Source organism: Erpetoichthys calabaricus, chromosome 3 (assembly GCF_900747795.2).
Source record: "Erpetoichthys calabaricus chromosome 3, fErpCal1.3, whole genome shotgun sequence".
Taxonomy (NCBI): domain Eukaryota; kingdom Metazoa; phylum Chordata; class Cladistia; order Polypteriformes; family Polypteridae; genus Erpetoichthys; species Erpetoichthys calabaricus.
This window is the reverse complement of record NC_041396.2, coordinates 47,860,593-47,879,120: the sequence shown is the minus strand read 5'-3', so window position 1 is coordinate 47,879,120 and position 18,528 is coordinate 47,860,593. Positions and strand designations below refer to the sequence as shown.

Genomic DNA, 18,528 nt, shown 5'->3' with positions numbered 1-18,528 from the left:
GATCCTTTTGATAATGGAATTGTCGAAGTTCTTTAGTATCTGTGAGGGCAGCTTAAAATCCCAGTGGCATCTGATGTGGTAAAGATGTTGTCGCTGTTTCTTCAACAAAGGGGTCAATGTGCTTAGACCAGGTCAGGTCCTCTATGATTTGGACACCGGGTTGTCTGAAACTGTCCACCCTCTCCACTTGAGTACTGTTAATTCTGAGGGGGCTGTGGTGCCTCTGCTGTTTTCTCCAAACGTCCACAATCAATTCTTAACCATTTTACAAATAAATTAAATGAACAGATAATGGACTCATGATAGATAACATGCAAAGGTCTTTAGGCTTCTTTCCTCATCTTTTCGCTTTATCTGGTATGACATTCTAAATTACAACGCATTAAGCCTTCACAATTAAGCCAAACATCTTGATTATGATGTCGCAAACTGCACTAACACCATCAGTTATCAAATGATGTAGCTGAAATATTTAAACAACTAAAACTATAACATGTGGACCTGGTGCAGTCATAAATGTTGTAATCTTAATTTGATATACTGAAAGATTTCAGATGTCTTCTGCATTTATAAATTTGCAAATTACTGTGCCTGTGCAAACGCATTGTTGACAGACTGTTAGTGTTTAACTCTGCATTTAGAAAAATATCCAGACACGTTTCAAGACCTTTGTTGTCACAAATGTTTTTTTTTCCTTTCTACTATCAAACAGACTATCTAGTGTCCTCTGACAGATCCAGAAGAGCCCCCCAAATGGAAATGTGAATATAATGCTTACCTTTCTGGATAAAGAATGCCACCTCTGCTTCCGTGACCAACTAACCTGCAATTACAATCAAAAAATCATTTTGGGAGGTACCGAACTACAAAAATCAGCTCGCTTGTTCTTACTCAGCGTGTGCAGTACAATGAGGGCTTATCTTTTCAAAGCCTTAGTTTCACTTTTTGTATGGAACTGCCATCTTACATGTGGAAATGACACAGACTCACAGGTGAACAGCCAGCGCATCAACAGTGGGCTCATCCAGTGTGGAGAGTACAGCAATCAGGTGCTTCCCAATGGAAAATGTCGCATCGTGGCTACTTTGCCACAACTTGATGAGCAGCGGTGTCCAGATATGTTCCGATGTGCAGATGAAGTTTCCTACTGGCTACATGAAAATGAAGAAAGAAAACAGCAGATACTAGACCTGAAAGAAACGATATCTGAGCTGCAAGAAGAACTTCGAAATCACCGACATAGGATCAAAGTCCTTGAACTTCAGGTAGGTTCTCTGCACTCTATTATAGCGACATTTTCAAATATAATATGGTCTTATCCTTATCCATTGTATTTTGGACAACTATATCTGTACCCAGGCTGCACTTAGCCATTTGAAGCTGTTTTCCTCATGCTAAATAAATGGAGCTGATTGACTGCCATGTCCTCATGTTTCTGTTAAGTTTATTACACATTTTAGACTTCTGTAATGTAACTCTTAAACTATTAGTATTTTGCAAGACTTATCACCATTTCCTAAATTAGTTTAAGCATTTTCTTTAGGAAATGACGAGAGCCTTTATCAAAAACAAAACTTGTTAGCACTGCTTCAATAGTTCAGTCGTTCTCATTACAAATCTAGTATAACTCCAAAGCCTTACTCCAGCCATCTTACTATTAATGAAGAGATTTAATGCTACCATCTTTAAGAAACTGCTCACGGTGTGTGACTGTCCTGCACCCACTGCAGCCTTAACAATGTCACAGCCTCACTCAGCCTTTTCTGAGCTGCCATCTAGGCTACATAGCCCCCTAAGTAGTGCCCACCTCACAGATAAGTATTTATGTTAAAGAAACATGAGCATTTTTTCAGCCCCACATTAATTATCGCTCTGATTGAAGTTCTCTCTCTTTTAACATTTAATGGCCCTTTTTTTTCTCTAACCGCCTAACCTTCTATCCATCCATCCATCTATCCATCAATTTTCTTTAATTTATCTGTGTCTAGGTCACGGATATTACTTTCATTGCTTTCGTTCCTCACTGCCCTGCCAAGTCACAATAGGTGGGGGTTCAAATATATGACATGTTTTAATCCAGTGTTCTTCATTGTTAAAATGTGTCAGAATTTTATGTGGGTTTATTAAAATAATAATTGCAATAAGATTATATTGATGCATAAAATGTTGCATTTTGTTTGATTTTTACAAAAGATGTACATTCTATCCATGTTCCCTTGTGAGCCCACTGAGCCTACTTTGTTTAATATACTGTACTAGGGGGCTTTGCCCCCTGCTTGCTTTGTTCGCCAAGCGCCTGCACTATGCACTGTTGTGAAGAGGGGGGCTGATCGCACCCCAAGGAGACGCGGTCGCTCCTCCGACACCCCTTCTTAAACGGTGATACAATGGGAAACAAATACAGTTTTTTTTTACCTCCTCTTTGCTCGATCAGCTGCTGGCTTGCTGCTGCTGCTGTGCCACATGATCTGCATCTCGTGTGGCGCTTCAAATGTTTAAAAGCCTGTATTATAGCAGCTGTCCTTTTGTCTCACTGCCTTGTCTCTCTTCTCCCCTAGACATTCTCAAACACTATTCAATCTCTTTTCACTGTTCCGTTATTTCACCAAGTAATATTTTCCGTTTGTTTGTGCTAATGCAATCTTTACTATCATTTTTTTGAGACTTTTGAATTTTAGTACTTTCATTATCTTTAACCTGCTCTGCATGTGTATCGCACCAACATTTTTGAATTCTTTACAATGTTCTACTTTGTCATCTACTCTTTTTCTTTTTCCTGCCCCGGGAGTGGTTAAATCTCTTGGCACAAAGTCTCGTCTCGCAGGACATGAATGTGTCTTTCTGAAAAGGTCACGTCTCGTCTCTCTGAACAGGTCTCATCTCATCCCAAATTTTTTGTATAGAACAGAGAAATGTATTGTGCATTATGTTTACAGAACTGTAATTACAAAATCAGTGAATAATTCACTTCAATTCAAACAATAAATTGCACACTCTTAACACAGAACTGATTGGTGGAAATACACAAACAAACTTTATTGTGCCTTACATATACAGACAGTTTCAATTACTAGAAGGAATAGTTACATACACACTCACACGTACAGCGTGTTGCTCCTCAGTAGTAATGAACGAATCCTGCTGAATTTGCTTCACCATTGCATTCTATTGTGGTTAACCTTCTGCCTGCTTGTTTTGTTGCTTGAGGCCCGGTTGTGCACAGCTCATGTCACATTTTTGGCCACAATAACTGGTCCAGAATAGTTGTCAGATGCTTCCCTAGCCTTTAGGTACAATTATCAGACCATTACACCACTACAATCTTCTTAAAACTAGTTCAGTTCCTGCTTCTCTGTTGACTTTGGTGCACTTCACAGAGTTTGGTGAAGTTCCCAAACATCTTCCGTGATCTTTCGGGACTCTGCAGGGTTCTCGTATCACTAATCATTCATTTCTACGTAGTCACCAGTCAGACATTTACATTCAGTATACAAGGCTCTGTTGGGAAATCGAGTGAAGGTATTTTTTTTCCTTTAAGCTTTGGCACCTCTTGCTTCATTCTGGGTGTGTCGGGATGTGAGCTACCCCTCCGATCTCACTAATTCTTTTAATCTTATGTAACTGTAATTTCTGTTACACTGCCAAGTGAAAGGGGGCTGGGATGAAAATTATTGTCACCAAATCTGACATAATAAAACATTGTGTTTTAACCTGGCTTGCGTTTATATTCTGTTTTCTGGTTGTTTGCATTATTTTTTAATTCTTCTTCTTCTTTTTTATGTAATTTCTGTGATGTCTCCTAATTACTAAATATTTACGTAATGTCTCTTTAAATATTCATCCATTCTCTGTACTTTGTAGAGGCAGGGCCACCCTGATGTTAGTCTCGCAGGGCCAGACATGATTCTCAAACAAGAACACACACCTGGGGACCCATTCAAGAGTGTGTAGTGAAAGGCAGAGAAATCCTGCACTGAAAAGACTACACCTACAGGACTGCTTTCTGTATCAGTCCCCCCCCCCCACCCCCTCCAGTGTTTCACCAGTCTATGCATTTTAAACTGCCATCAAGGATGTTTTAGGGAGAGAGCAAAAGATACTGAACAAATGACTTGACACTGAGAGAAAATAAAAAGCTAAAATTCCTATTATCCATTCAGGAGCTCAGTAGCACAAGGTAACTAAAGCTTAATGATTAACTTCCGCATTGTAATGAGCGCTGCAACAATAGAGACAGACACAGACATGTAGACCACCACAGCTACTGGGCTCCACACATTTAAGATGTGCCTCTGTCCGCTACAATATATTTCTGTCTTTCCAACTATTGCATTATTATCTTCTTATATAATATGCTACCGTGGCTGCCTGTATGTCTGTCCAGGATTTTAAATCACCTGTAGCTCACAAACTGTTTGAACTATTGACCTGAAATTTGGTACACATATACTACGTGGCCTCTACTGTCCGCTTTTGGGGTGATGATTTTTATTACTCTTTTTATTTTTATTTTATTTTATTGTAGAATCAACTCTTGGCAATGGCCAGCAGGGTGGCCGTGTGGCGCATGCATAAGGGCGCCATTCTCATCCCTACCACCTTCGCTGTCACTTCCTTTATCTCTTCATATCTTAAATCATTCTTGAGGCAGATTGAAGACTTAAGTGCCAGCTTAAGTGGAAAATTAAGAAAAATGTACTAAGTAATTGCAACACAAATACTGACTTAATTAGTTCTAACGTGAAAAGAAAGAAGAGAAGAAGCGGGCCGCTAGGGTGGAGAAAAGAAGAGCTGCTCAGGAAGCAGCAAGTGCATCAACCTCTGAACAAACGAATGGTAAACATACAGAGAAAGAGGATGAAAACTAGGAACGCTCAGGTCAAGTGTATTCACTGCACGTTATCGTGCAGTTCGTCGTTACTGGTATGACATAAGAACATCAAATAGAGTTTAGATACGCATTGTGGTCTATGGACATGCAACATGTTATTTTGTCTTGGAACGTTTACATTTCCAAATAGATGGTAATTTTAAAGTTCTTTAGTTCATTTAGATGCGCAGTCAGAAGGTGGATACTATGCAACCTTCTCCTTGATTTTACTGGTGTCATTAGGCAGATCTCTTGATTCAGGTGTTTTGAGCGCTGAAATTTACATCTCCTTTAGTTCTTTGTTATTAGCCCTCTTAATGGCAGTTCTTTTGACAGAGTGTAATACACCATTTACTTAAAATGTATATTTTGCAGTTCATATTTTCATCAAGGTAGCTGCCAGTTCTTTCAAACTTGCATCGACTCCTACACTATCGTTAAAATGCTGAACGTCAGAGGGTGTACACACAGCACCAGTGACAACATATTGATCACGTCTATGATTCGTCCATTGATGCCGTTGAATGCCAATGTATAATCTCATGCTGCAGAAAAGTTTTTCCTTTGCATCAGGTTATGTTTATTTTTAAAATGTGTAATGCCCTCTCTGCACATGCAATACACATTTATATATCTAATAAGGTTTTTTAGGGGACTTTTCAACTGCAGATGGTTCATCGTAAGCAGAAGCTTGCTGTCTGTCAGACAAAGGTAACTTTGTAGTTCAAAATCACTGCCCCTTCTTTGAGCGCTGCCTTTGTAAGGGCATTTGATTTGTTTAGAAATGTGACACTCAGTGAGCCATCAAATTGTTTCCACCCAGTTTTAAGCAAAATTCACTCATGGTTGTTTCCAAACATACATATTGTACATTGTCACAAAAACGACCAAGAGACCAGAACAGAGCTGATGGTATGGAAGCAAGATGGTGGCTTTAAAGGCCAGTACAGGAAGTGACGTCATCAGGACCTGAACTGGAAATGATGTTATCTTGATCAGAAGTGACGTCATCAAAAGCACAGGACCCAGAAGTGCCATCTTTAGGACCAGAAATGACGTCTTCAATGGCACCAGTACCAGAAGTAATGTTATCAATGGTGCCAGAACCTAGCGGGATTTCCCTTGGATGGTGTGCAGAGGATTGAGAGAGAGAGTTAGTGCAGCTCACCACCCCCTGGTCTGGTGTGGTACTTCTGTTATTCAGGCCCTCTAGACTGCCTCCCAATCGTACATGTGTGGCAACGTCTGGATTTGGTGAGGCCACCCTGATGTCATTGCTGTTGGTTTCTACCTCTGATTTTATATTGAAATCAGGGAGAGGATTCCAGCAGCCGACCACTGAGTTTGTATTGTTCTTTGTTTTATTTACTGGTTTCTGCAGCCTTTTGCTCCATTGATTGGATTTCTGGCATTGGATTGTGTATTGGGTCATGCCTACTTTGAACTGCCATTTTAGGCAAATGCTTTTTTGCCCTTTTGTACCTTTCTTCATATTTTTTTGATTTTTGTTAATAAATCCATAAATAATAAACATTATTGTTTTGGACTGCCTCTATATGCCAGAGTTTTATAGTTTTCTCTCCCTTGCTGGACATTTCTGATATAGTTTTGAACATTTGAAATAGGAATGAGACAAATACTGCCAATATGAAAGGTAGCATTGTATCTTATATTGCATAGCATTGTGACATAATTGAAATAAAACAATAATTCCAAAGAAAATGTAATTCATTGAAAGTCCAGGATTCAAAAATTGGATAGCAAAACAACTAAGATATAACTTGCCAAAATGAAAATGCATTTTGCGATCGTCATTCACCATTTGCACAATAAAGTGAAGGAGAAAGTTGTTGAGACAGTATCTCCATAAATTATTGTGAGATGTAGGAAGACCAGGAGATGTCATGTCAGACATTCTCGTAGTGAGGGTAAGGCAAATGTCAACACCGAAAGGAAATGAAATAACTAGCAAACTAACTAAGAGGATAAATCAAAAGAGTAGTCAGGGACTGAAGCACATCAAAACTGAAATGAACCCTAGCACTAGGCCTACTTGGAGAAAAATCTCTTGAAAGTTTTATTGAAGGAATTTACCCAGCAAGGGATGGCTTTATGTAGCAGAGCCCCCATATTTATAGCAGAACATCCACATATGTTACAGATGTCCAGCTTGCAATCATGTAACGAAAACTGCGTGTCACTTAATCAAAAGACAGTAACAACCAAAATTAAATATTAACCTTTGCTCATACAGTATAATAAAAACAGCTTAAAACACCACAAAATGAATTTTCCATTATAAAAAAAAATAAAATTCAGCACAATATATGACAATAACTTTTGTCAGCAATATTTACATCACTGAACATGAAAGTTAACTGAGACTGCAGTTTAAGTGTTTTGTACACAAGTTAATTTAGTAAGATGAGTACATCAAATCGCAACAACGTTTCATAAATGCACCACTCCATCCACATGCTTGTTGTCAAATCAGTTGGGGCCAGCAAAGCACAAGTTTACCGTCATATTGGAACAATTGTTATGAAATACAAGCGGCTGAAATGAGTTTCTTCCACAGGGTGTCTGGGCTCTCCCTTAAAGATAGGGTGAGAAGATCAGTCATCTGGGAGGGGATCAGAGTAGAGCCGCTGGTCCTCCGCATCGAGAGGAATCAGATGAAGTGGCTCAGGCATCTGATCAGGATGCCTCCTGGACGCCTCCCTGATGAGGTGTTCCAGGCACGTCCAACCGGGAGGAGGCCCTGGGGAAGACCCAGGACACGCTGGAGGGACTATGTCTCCTGGCTGGCCTGGGAACGCCTCGGGATTCTCCCGGAAGAGCTAGAAGAAGTGGCCGGGGAGACGGAAGTCTGGGCATCTCTGCTCAAGCTGCTGCCCCCGCGACCCGACCTCGGATAAGCGGAAGAGAATGGATGGATGGATGGATGGATGGATGGATGTTATGAAATACTCAAATGGTAGCAGTAAGCTACCGTTAGTGACCATCTCACACACGATTCAGAACAATTGGTCAAGTTATCGATATACACCTTTCACTGATACTGAGTCACAAGTAGGATTAGATTACAGAAAGAGGAATTATACAGCACTGAATCTTCCATTGCTGTCAACAGCAGTCCACTGACATGGTGGAGTAAGAAAGCAGCCAAATTCTCAATGTTTTCATTTCTGGTTAAGTCATACATGTGTCCCTGCTACGTCTGTCCTCAGTGAGTGAAGGGGACATTGTCACAGTGGATATCTTCAGAATATTGCCATTTATAACCTTATAAATTCTTCACATATCCAGTCAGGACCCACAGCTAACAGGTCAGGATGGCAAGGAAGCAGAAAATTAAAGGACAGCCATTGTTGGAGCAATGCTTGATTTGATGTGAACTCTGAAAACAAAAAATATATTTAAATTTGAGTGGTTCTGTACCAAAGTACCTTTATATTAATCATTTATTATAGGCTCATTAGTGTCACATGTACAGAGTACAGTGAAATTCTTACTTGAATGTGTTAGTCAACATTCATGATGTCTTCTCTTACTACAGTGCAAATATTTTAAGTTAATCTTAAAAGATTATTTTATTTTAATAAAAAAGAAAAAGCTTTCAAAACCTTGCATTACACCTTGTGTATTCTTGCATTGGTCTGAATTTTTTTGGCAGTGTTCTGATTTATGATATGACCTTCTCCAGTCATGGGGGTTCACTGTGGAGCCCACTCATGCACATATAGTTAGGTTATTTGGCAATCCCAGGTCATGCCCATGTCAATTTAGGTGTGTGCGTGATTGAGACTGCCAGGATAGACTTGAGTATCCCAAGACACCAAATTGCATTAACAAGACTTTTGGATATTATCCTGTATGTTAAAATAGGAATGAGACAAATACTGCCAATATGAAAGGTAGCATTGTATCTTATATTGCATAGCATTGTGACATAATTGAAATAAAACAATAATTCCAAAGAAAATGTAATTCATTGAAAGTCCAGGATTCAAAAATTGGATAGCAAAACAACTAAGATATAACTTGCCAAAATGAAAATGCATTTTGCGATCGTCATTCACCATTTTCTTCTTAAAATATTTAAACTTTATTTCTCAGTGTATAATGGATTATCTCATTATCTCTAGGTAGCCTTGTTAGCTCAATAAACGGCAGATGGGATTACAAGATGGACACAGCAGGCAGTCCCTCTGATTGCAACAGCCTGGAGGATCTGGTAGCGCACACAAATACTCGGTAATACCTCCTGAGCCTGACCAGTGGAACAGTGCGTCCCAAAGTCTCCCCTTCCTCTACTCATGTATCAGCATTTTGATCACAATAAACTGCTTGCATGTCTATTAATAATAATAATCATCATAATAATTCTTTACATTTATATAGTGCTTTTCTCATTATTCAAAGTGCTTTTCATAGTGAATGGGTGGCCACGTCAACCACTACTAATGTGCAGCATCCATCTGGATGAAGCTGCAGCAGCCATTTTTGCACCAGTACATTTACCACACATTAGCTATTAGGTGGTGAAGGGGGGAGTGATAATTAGCCAATTAGAGAGAGGGGATCATTAGGGGGCAGGAATGACTACACTGAGTTGGGCAATTTAGCAAGGACATACTACTTTATGAAAGATGCCCAAGGATCTTTTATGACCACAGAGAGTCAGGGCCTCTGTTTTATTTCTCATCCGAAGGATGGTGCCATTTTACAGCATAGTGTTCCCATCATGGCACTGGGCATTGGGATCCACACGCAGACCACAGGGTAAGTGCTTTTAAGCCTGGAGCCAGAGAGACATTGGGAATACTTCGGGTTACCTGGCACCATTTACAGTATAAGCCCATTGCAACCCTTGAGATACTCCCCGTAGCTTCTCCAGGTTTCAAAAGAGTTAAGTTACAGACCTCCAGAGCTCTACTCCATTACTGAGCCAATCAAATCGCACACATCCTCTAACATTTAGCTTCGTTTGCATTACAAGTCAGTCATGTTATGTGGCATTCCCTGTCATTTGTGTGTTTCCCATTTCAAAGTGTACCTCATACATCGTTTTCATAGAACATTCTTCCACTTTGTAAAGATGTAATGATGACTATTGATTGTGAATAGCTTGTAGTAGGGGTGTCATGTAGGCAGCCAGGCCTTTTTCAGAGTTTTTGCCGTATATATCATGTAACTTAAATGATCAGTAAAACTCCTAAAACACAAACCTCTGCAACAAGACCCTTCTCCCAGATTTCCTTGAAAGCACCAAATACCATAGAGTGCCAGGACTGGCTAACCTCTTGAGCACACTTTTGTGAGCCTAAATCCTACTGCTCTCTAGCAGCTTAGGGAACATGTACAATATTAATAGAGCCCACTAACATTCATAGTTCTAATCAAGAAAATTCACCAAAGTGTTTTTCACAGTGAGTATGCTCTATTCGCCAATGACCTTATTCACTGAATATACAGTATTTTTCTGGAATTCTGCCTTGCATCCAGCATAGATGAACATGTTTTTCCTAGCACCCCATGATGCTTTGTGAGGCCAGTATGACCACAGAGCTGTAGAAGCCATGAGCAGAACTTTCACGACTTTCTGACTTTTGCTGATCTGCTTCAGGCATGTGTGATGTCATGATCTGATCAGTACTACCGGCTTTCACCCCACATGTGTGTGGTACATTAGCTGACTATAATGAGAATATTATGAGTACTGATAAATAATAGTAATCCCCGTGGGCAGTGCCGCATGGCTAATTGCATACTGTGGTTAAATGCTGGGGCGCCAACCCAGTCATCCCCATTTAATATACTGTAGTCACAAAAATAAAACAAAAGGGGCCACTATGGGCACCAGTATAGGTAATAGAACTAAATAGCGAGGCAAAGTACGCTGTTTCTCTAGTAATCTTTGTTAGGTTTTGGGGAGCTCCGCTCTGTGGTTGAGTTGGTTCAAAACTGACCACCTCTTTCTGGCAGTTGCGGGGTTTAAAAATGGAAGCCTAGGAGGGGTGGAGTCAATTCCCCTCACTGGGTGTCTTCTCAATGCTGTGGATGAAAAAGAAGAGAAGGTCAGCGTGAGGACCTTCTCTCTACCCAGGGTGGTGGTAGCTGCTTCAGATGGGCCTGGAGGGTGATCCACAGATGTGCATGTGCGACAATGTATAATTAGCTATGTGCTGCACGTACCACCCAAAACAAACCTCTACAAAGCTATCTTTTTCCCCCTTCTTTTTGAGTCAGAATGAGACCCAGTGAAATAATAACAATAATTCTTCATGGAAAGAGAAGTACAATGCATTTGCACAGATATATCGGAAATAAAAAAGACATTCCAGCTGTGCCTGGAGCTGCAACTTCAAACAGTGAGAGAGCCAGTCCCACACTGTGCTATCCTTACACGACTGTGTGCCGCACGATCGGAACTCTGTGACTGCAGTGATACATACTGTATATATATTTTTTACTTAGTGCTAGTTTGTGGCCGTTTCATTTATTTTGCTTGGAGTTATCCTTCTGTCTGCTTCTTTTGATGCTTTAGTGCACTGCTGCCTGACAGCTCAGGTCACATTGTTTGCTGCAGTAATTGGTCCAGCTTTGTTAGCAGATGCTTCCCTCACACTCAGAAACACTTAAAACACCATTGCACCATTATAATCCACTTAAAACTAGTTCAGTTCCTGCTTCTCCATTGACTTCAATGCATTTTGCAGAGTTTGGTGAAATTTATAAACATTTCTGTGATTTTGACAAACTCACAACAAAGCAAACTCTGCAGGCTTTGTTCATCACTAATCTTTCATTTCTAGGTTGTCACCAATCAAACCTTTACATTGGAAATAAAAAATAAATGGAAATGTCTATCTATCTATCTATCTATCTATCTATCTATCTATCTATCTATCTATCTATCTATCTATCTATCTATCTATCTATCTATCTATCTATCTATCTATCTATCTATCTATCTATCTATCTATCTATCTATCTATCTATCAGCCTACATATAACAGAACTAGGGCAGAAATGCAGTTTGACTGCAAAAGGCAATAAAACTGAGTTTAGGTTTCAGTGGAAAGAATGTTATACCTAAAGATTCAGTTTTAGAGACGAGTACTCAAATAACAGCTCTAATGTATGTTCTGAGTTTTTAGATTAGATTAATTTTTTTGATCCCAAATCGAAATTCACATGCATAGAGCAGCATCATCATAAAACAAGGATACAGACTCACAGGACAAATAATATAGGCAATCAATCATTATCCATCCATCCATTTTCCAACCCGCTGAATCCAAACACAGGGTCACGGGGGTCTGCAGGAGCCAATCCCAGCCAACACAGGGCACAAGGCAGGAACCAATCCCAGGCAGGGTGCCAACCCACCGCAGGACACACACAAACACACCAAGCACACACTAGAGCCAATTTAGAATCGCCAATCCACCTAACCTGCATGTCTTTGGACTGTGGGAGGAAACCCACGCAGACACGGGGAGAACATGCAAACTCCATGCAGGGAGGACCCGGGAAGCGGTCTCCCAACTGTGAGGCGGCAGTGCTACCACTGCGCCACCGTGCCGCCCATCAATCATTATGTAAAAATAAATAAATGTATATTGTTCAGATACTTCAAAATGGTATTTGAAAATACACTTACTAAGTACATTGGGAGGAAGCATTGAATTGCCTGATAGCAGTGGGAAGAAAAGACCCCAAGGGGCACTTCTTAGCACACCGTGGTGAAATGAGCCTGTGGCTAAAAGTGCTCCAAACGAACACCTCCTGGAGGGGATTTTTCTTGATGGCATTAAATTTTGCCACACTCTCTTTTCCACAACAGCTTGCACTGTGTCCTGGGTTTGCCTCGTAATGTAGCAGGCTTTCCTGGTAAGTTTGTTCAGGCATTGTGCTGTTTTTGTGCTCAGGTTGCTTTCCCAGGAGACCACAGCATAAAACACCAACAGGCTACTATGGTCTAATAGAACATTTCCAGCAGCTTTACTGCACACACAAAAAGATCTGACTGAGTACAGTCTGCTCTAGCCTTTTATGTGATGTCAGACCAGTCCTGTTTGTTGTTTATATGGACCCTAGGTGACTGTGGTGACTGGTCTCAGATGCTGTTTGGCAAATCGGGAGTCCACCAACAGCTCTTTTGTCTTGCTGATGTTGAGTTGCAGGTTGTTGTCCCTGCAGTACAAGACAAAGTCCTCCACAACTTTATGCACTCTGACTCATCTCCAATATTAAGGCAGCCTATGATGGATGAGTCATCTGAAAATTTTGTGGATGACAAGTGCTAGTATTGTACTGGAAGTCTGTTGTGTAGATGGGGAACAGGAAGGGAGACAGGGAACTCCCCTGAGGTGCTCCAGTATTACACACCACCATATCTGACACACAGTCCATCACGTCAGCCTTACAAACTGCTGTCTGTTGGTCAGGTAGTCCATGATCCAGGAAATTGTGGGGGCATCAAGATGTCAAGCATTCAGCTTTTCTCCCTGTCAATGAGGCAGAATGGTGTTAAAAGCACTGGAAAAGTCAAAGAACATGATCCTCACTGTGGTGTCTGCTTTTTTCAAATGGGAGTAGGTTCAGTAGAACATATAGATGAGTCCACACCTAGGTATGTCTAATAAGCAAACTGGAAAGGATCCAGTTGTTCTGAAACCAGGGGACGTAGCTGTTGTAGGACCAGCCTCTCAAAGTTGTTCATGATGTATGAAGTAAGAGCAACTGGTCTGAAGTCCTTGGGATCACTGGATTGCCCTGTCTTTCACTCTGGGGCCACACAAGATGTTTTCCACAGCTAGAGAACCTTCTGCAAATGCAGGGAAAAGGAGAACAGGTGTCGTAAGACCCCACAGAGCTGGCTAGCACAGGTTTTCAGTACCTTAGGGCTGATTCTGTCCAGCCCTGAAGCCTTGTTTATACAGAGTTTTACTAGCTCTCTCCTCACTTCATCAGCAGAAACACAAAGTCCATAGATTGGACTGTACATATATATGTATGATTACTGTACCAATAACTTTTTTTATACAGAATAGGCTGGAAAATCACAGGTGTAAGACCAAACTATCAATAATGAAAACCCAGAAAATCACCTCAGATTCTTTGCACATTCTGAACACTGTGTTTTACATTTCCATCAGACCTGCATTTCTGGGTTCATCTGTGTAGATTAAAAAAATATTGCCATACTTACGTATTGATTTCAATAAAGACCTCTAATAGTGGGAAAAAGACATTCATGGCCTGTTGGGTTTAATTATAAGCTGGATACTTATTAGGTGCTCATGGAATTTATATGTTGATGTGTTTTTAATTAAACTTTGCCTTTATGAAAATAGTTCTGTTATATTTAAGATAGATAGATAGATAGATAGATAGATAGATAGATAGATAGATAGATAGATAGATAGATAATTGTCTGTTTAGCCTTGAATCTCAAATTAATGCACATACATGTTGTATTCATTCTGGAATATTTATTTTATGGTGGCCTCCATTGTAAACATTCAGAGCTTTTACATTTATCTGCAATGTAAAGGTTTGATTGGAGACAACTTACAAATGAAAGATTAGTGATGAGCAAAGCCTGCAGAGTTTGCTTTGTTGTGAGTTTGCCTGGCGTAGCTGGGCTGAAGGAGCCCCAGTAGTGTTTCTTGACACACTTCTTTGAATAATTGATAATTAATAAAACTGTTACCTGATCATATCTAATGTTAAATATCTACAGTAAACAGAATTGTGAAGATACTATTTGCTATTTGGATATAACTTGCTATTGTCAAAACATTTTCTCGTACTGTGGTGAACTGGATTGTGTACCTAATCCTGATGTATTTTTGATCAGTCAATGTATTTTTATCATTTACAGATTGAAGAGAAGAATGGCCAGAACTCATCTCTGGAGCACAGGTTTCATGAGCTGGAGCAGCGTTACAATGAAGCCAACACTCTCCTGCACATTCACGGCTCTCTGATTTATGACGTGCAAGCACAAATGCACAATTTATCAGTCCTAGTTGAAAAAGTGCGTCGGAACCCTGGGTGTATGATCAACATTGTTAGAAGTGCCCGTCTCAACATCCAAGAAGCGCTGCACCCAGGTAAACCCTGCACTGTAAACAGTGGAAAGACGTCTCAGATATCACAAAACATGCAATGCCATATAAGACTGTTTCTTTTTCATTGAATATTCTTAATTTATATTCTGAAGGCAAATTTATATGATTTCTGAATGTTCTGGCAAGTTTTAAAGTCTCAGTGTTGTTAATCTGTATTGCCAGTATTTATTCACGTTACCTGATCAGCCAACTCTGACCAGAGCATTTGCTAAAGTATTTCTGTAATGGCTGGTTATGTAGACACACAGAAAGGCAACCTTATGGGACGTCCTGTTGTGTTATATGGGCTTTCCTTATTTCTTGGACTTTTGCATTCTGATTGCTTCCCTCTTTGCCATTGTGGAAGGTCAGCCCCCGGACAGACAGATAGACACCGGAATGTCCAAAACACACAAGTTTATTTACTTGTCTCCTCACAATGTACAAAACAGCAACCCCGTTTCTCTTCTCTCTCTCACCTCTACTCCTCTCCTCACAAGCTCCGTCTCCTTACTCCCAACTCTGGCTCGTCTACTGGAGGGAGGCGTCCCCTTTTATAATAACCCAGAAGGGCTCCAGGTCATAGACATTTATAGATAGACGGCACATTCACTGTGTTTCCCAGTCGACATGATACGTCTGCGCGTACGCCATATTGCGGGTGGCAAAAGTGCCATTTAACCTAATACAGGTAGACGTGGAAACCGGGTTTTCTGATGAAAAAACAATAACATTTAAAACAGTATCGTTTACATACAACAGATTTTGGCAAATCGTTTAAATGCAATTATTGTATTTATATCCATTTATACACTAATAATGACAATGATTAAATAATAATTATTATTATTACATAATTCCTCCTATATAAGTAACATTTCGGGGACTGCCTTCTTCCATCTCCGAAACATTTCCAGACTTTGTCCTGTTCTTACGCAACACAGTACTGAAGTATTGTTTAATGCCCGAGTCACCTCACGTATAGATTACTGTAATGCTATTCTATCTGGCATCCCACAAAAACTCATCCATCGCTTACAACTTCTTCAAAATGCTGCTGCCAGGATAATATCCTGCTGTTCTAAATCCACTGAACATATTACACCAATTCTCTCTCTACTTCACTGGCTCCCTGTTAACTACAGAATACAATACTAAATACCGCTCTTAACATTTAAAGCTCTCCACAACCTCACTGATCTCCTACAGACTTACAATCCCTCTTGCTCACTCAGATCCTCATCTGCAGCTCGACTTTCTGTACCGCACATCAAACTCTGTTCTATGGGAGCGTGAGTGTCTCTCATTGTGCTCCTCAACTGCCAGTTGTCTTTGTTTGTCTTTCTTTTAACAGTGAAATGATACACTCAATGACAAAAATAAACAATTTTGTATACAAATTGGCTTAATAATTTCTGAAAACACTTCACTCATTCCTCTCTCAACCTCTCTCTCTCTCACACACACACAATGTGGTTACTTAAATATATACAGGATAGGATCTAAAATCTTTGAAACAGAACTGTCTTCCATAGCTTTTTCCGTGTGTTGCCACTCTGTAATTTGAGATTATTCAGTCTGGCAATATGGTGCAGCCTTAGTTTGTGGAAGACAAACACAACTAAAGACATGAGCATAAAATGATGGTTGTCAATTTCAAACTGTGTTTCCTTGATGTGAGAAAAACACATCATCTGAACCAATCTCAGCCCGAACAAACTGATTGATCAAGGATACACTGACAGCTTGCCCTAATGTCGACTGTCGGATAACATGCTCAGCTACTTTGACCACCTTGACTGTACCCTCAGAAGGAATCATCAAACCTCACTTTGTTTCTTAATGTGAGCAAGTGGTAGCTTTGATCATATGATGCCGGTACAGCATCTGTTACCAAACTAGCACGGCACACATCACAGGACAGCTTTCTCAAAATCCCGTCTAAGGGCTATCTCCCACTGCTTCCAGAGGTGGATTTCCTTGGGAAACTTTCAAAGTTTGAGAAATGTTAACAGTGAATAACAATCTACATAGTTAGTGACTAAATACGCTTAGCCAAGATATTGTTTGGAGGCTCACTTGAGCACATAAATGCAAAGCTTTGCTAGCCTAGCCTGGCGAAGCTAAAGTTAAGATTATAAAATGGGATTTTCTAATGGCCAAATATAACCAAAACAATTGTTCAGCTTTACCTATGAAATGTAATCCTTGTGATCTGGTTTGGAGCATACAGCGGTTGCACAATCCCAAGCAGCACATGCGTGAGGCATCTTTATCCATTACTTCACTCCACAGCAGTGCCACTCGCAATATGGCGGCGACGTTGACGTACGATGCTGCTGGTCATGAGGCGTCTAGTAATTCTATGTCTATGCTCCAGGTGCTCTGTCCAACGACACTTCCTGGTGTGGCGGAAGTATCAGATGAGCACCCAGAAGCCCTCCAGGTGCCCCTGAGATTTCTTCCGGCAGCACTTCCTGGTGTGGCGGAAGTGCTGCCATCCAGGGTTCCATAAACGTCCGGGCGCCCCCTGGCAGTGGCCATATCCTCCCACAGCTCCGTGACCCCATGCAGTCCAGGGAAGCTAACCTCCTGCGCTTCTGGGAAAGTACTGCCCCATTTCTGGTCCTCTGCTTCTTCCGGCGTCCCAGTGGGGCAACGTCCCCAGACGTCTGTCACACCAGGTTTGGTTGTGGTTGGTAATAAAAATCGTTTTGACTTTTCTGCTTTTTTGGGTTGTGAGTTCATTGTACACTTGGAGCAGAACAATTGTGCTGCTCAGATAAGGCTGCATGAAAATTTTAAATCTAAAGACCTCAGGTTTCCACAATTTGTCTTCACAATTCTTTTGTTAGCAGCCACAAAATGAAATATTTCAGGTTTACATGCATGTGTTTTAATAAGTCATATTCTAATTTTATACCTACAGGTTTAATTGATCTGATTTCCTTAACTACATCTGAGTTATGGTTCCATGACTGTCATTGATATTTACTCAGGTGGCTTAAAGATAGCTTCTGATATTATAATGCTGGGACAGCAAAGACACACAATTTCATGTCCTTTAATAACTAACAATTCAGCTTGTCTTAGAAATTTAAATATTGACAAGTGTCTTTCTTCCAACCTCAATTATATGTCAGGGGATGGGACAAAGGCCTGATGGATAAGAGAAAAGACGGATAACAGCACAGCTCCTTTAAAAATGATATACTGTAGAATTAGCAAATAGTCATATTTATTTACAAAACAAAATATAATACAGTATTAACAAAATTAATTCATTCATATAATATTGTAATGATCAGCGCAATAAGCAAATACAAGTCAGAGGTAATGGAGTTTTCTACGTTTTTGCTTGGAGTAGAACTTGGAGTAATAAATGGTGATCTGTCTTATACTCCATCATCTGGGTTACAGAGCACACCTCCAAATCACGTTCCTTTTTTCTCTATATCGCAAACACTCTGGTTCCTTCAACCAAAGCACAATGGTGTGTAAACAAGAAGCCGTAAAGCCAGTTTTTGAACAAAC

At 40.3% G+C, this 18,528-nt stretch overlaps 1 protein-coding gene across 1 annotated transcript in view; it reads left to right on the top strand.

The window, feature by feature from the left end:
- The first annotated feature begins 716 nt into the window (after positions 1-716).
- Positions 717-18,528, top strand: part of LOC114649282 (angiopoietin-related protein 7-like) — a 41,917-nt gene continuing 24,105 nt past the window's right edge. Inside the window, exons 1-2 of the mRNA XM_028798785.2 lie at positions 717-1,265; positions 14,766-14,997. Coding sequence (XP_028654618.2) covers positions 771-1,265; positions 14,766-14,997 — 727 coding nt within the window. The 5' untranslated portion in view covers positions 717-770. The remainder of the gene's footprint in view (positions 1,266-14,765; positions 14,998-18,528) is intronic.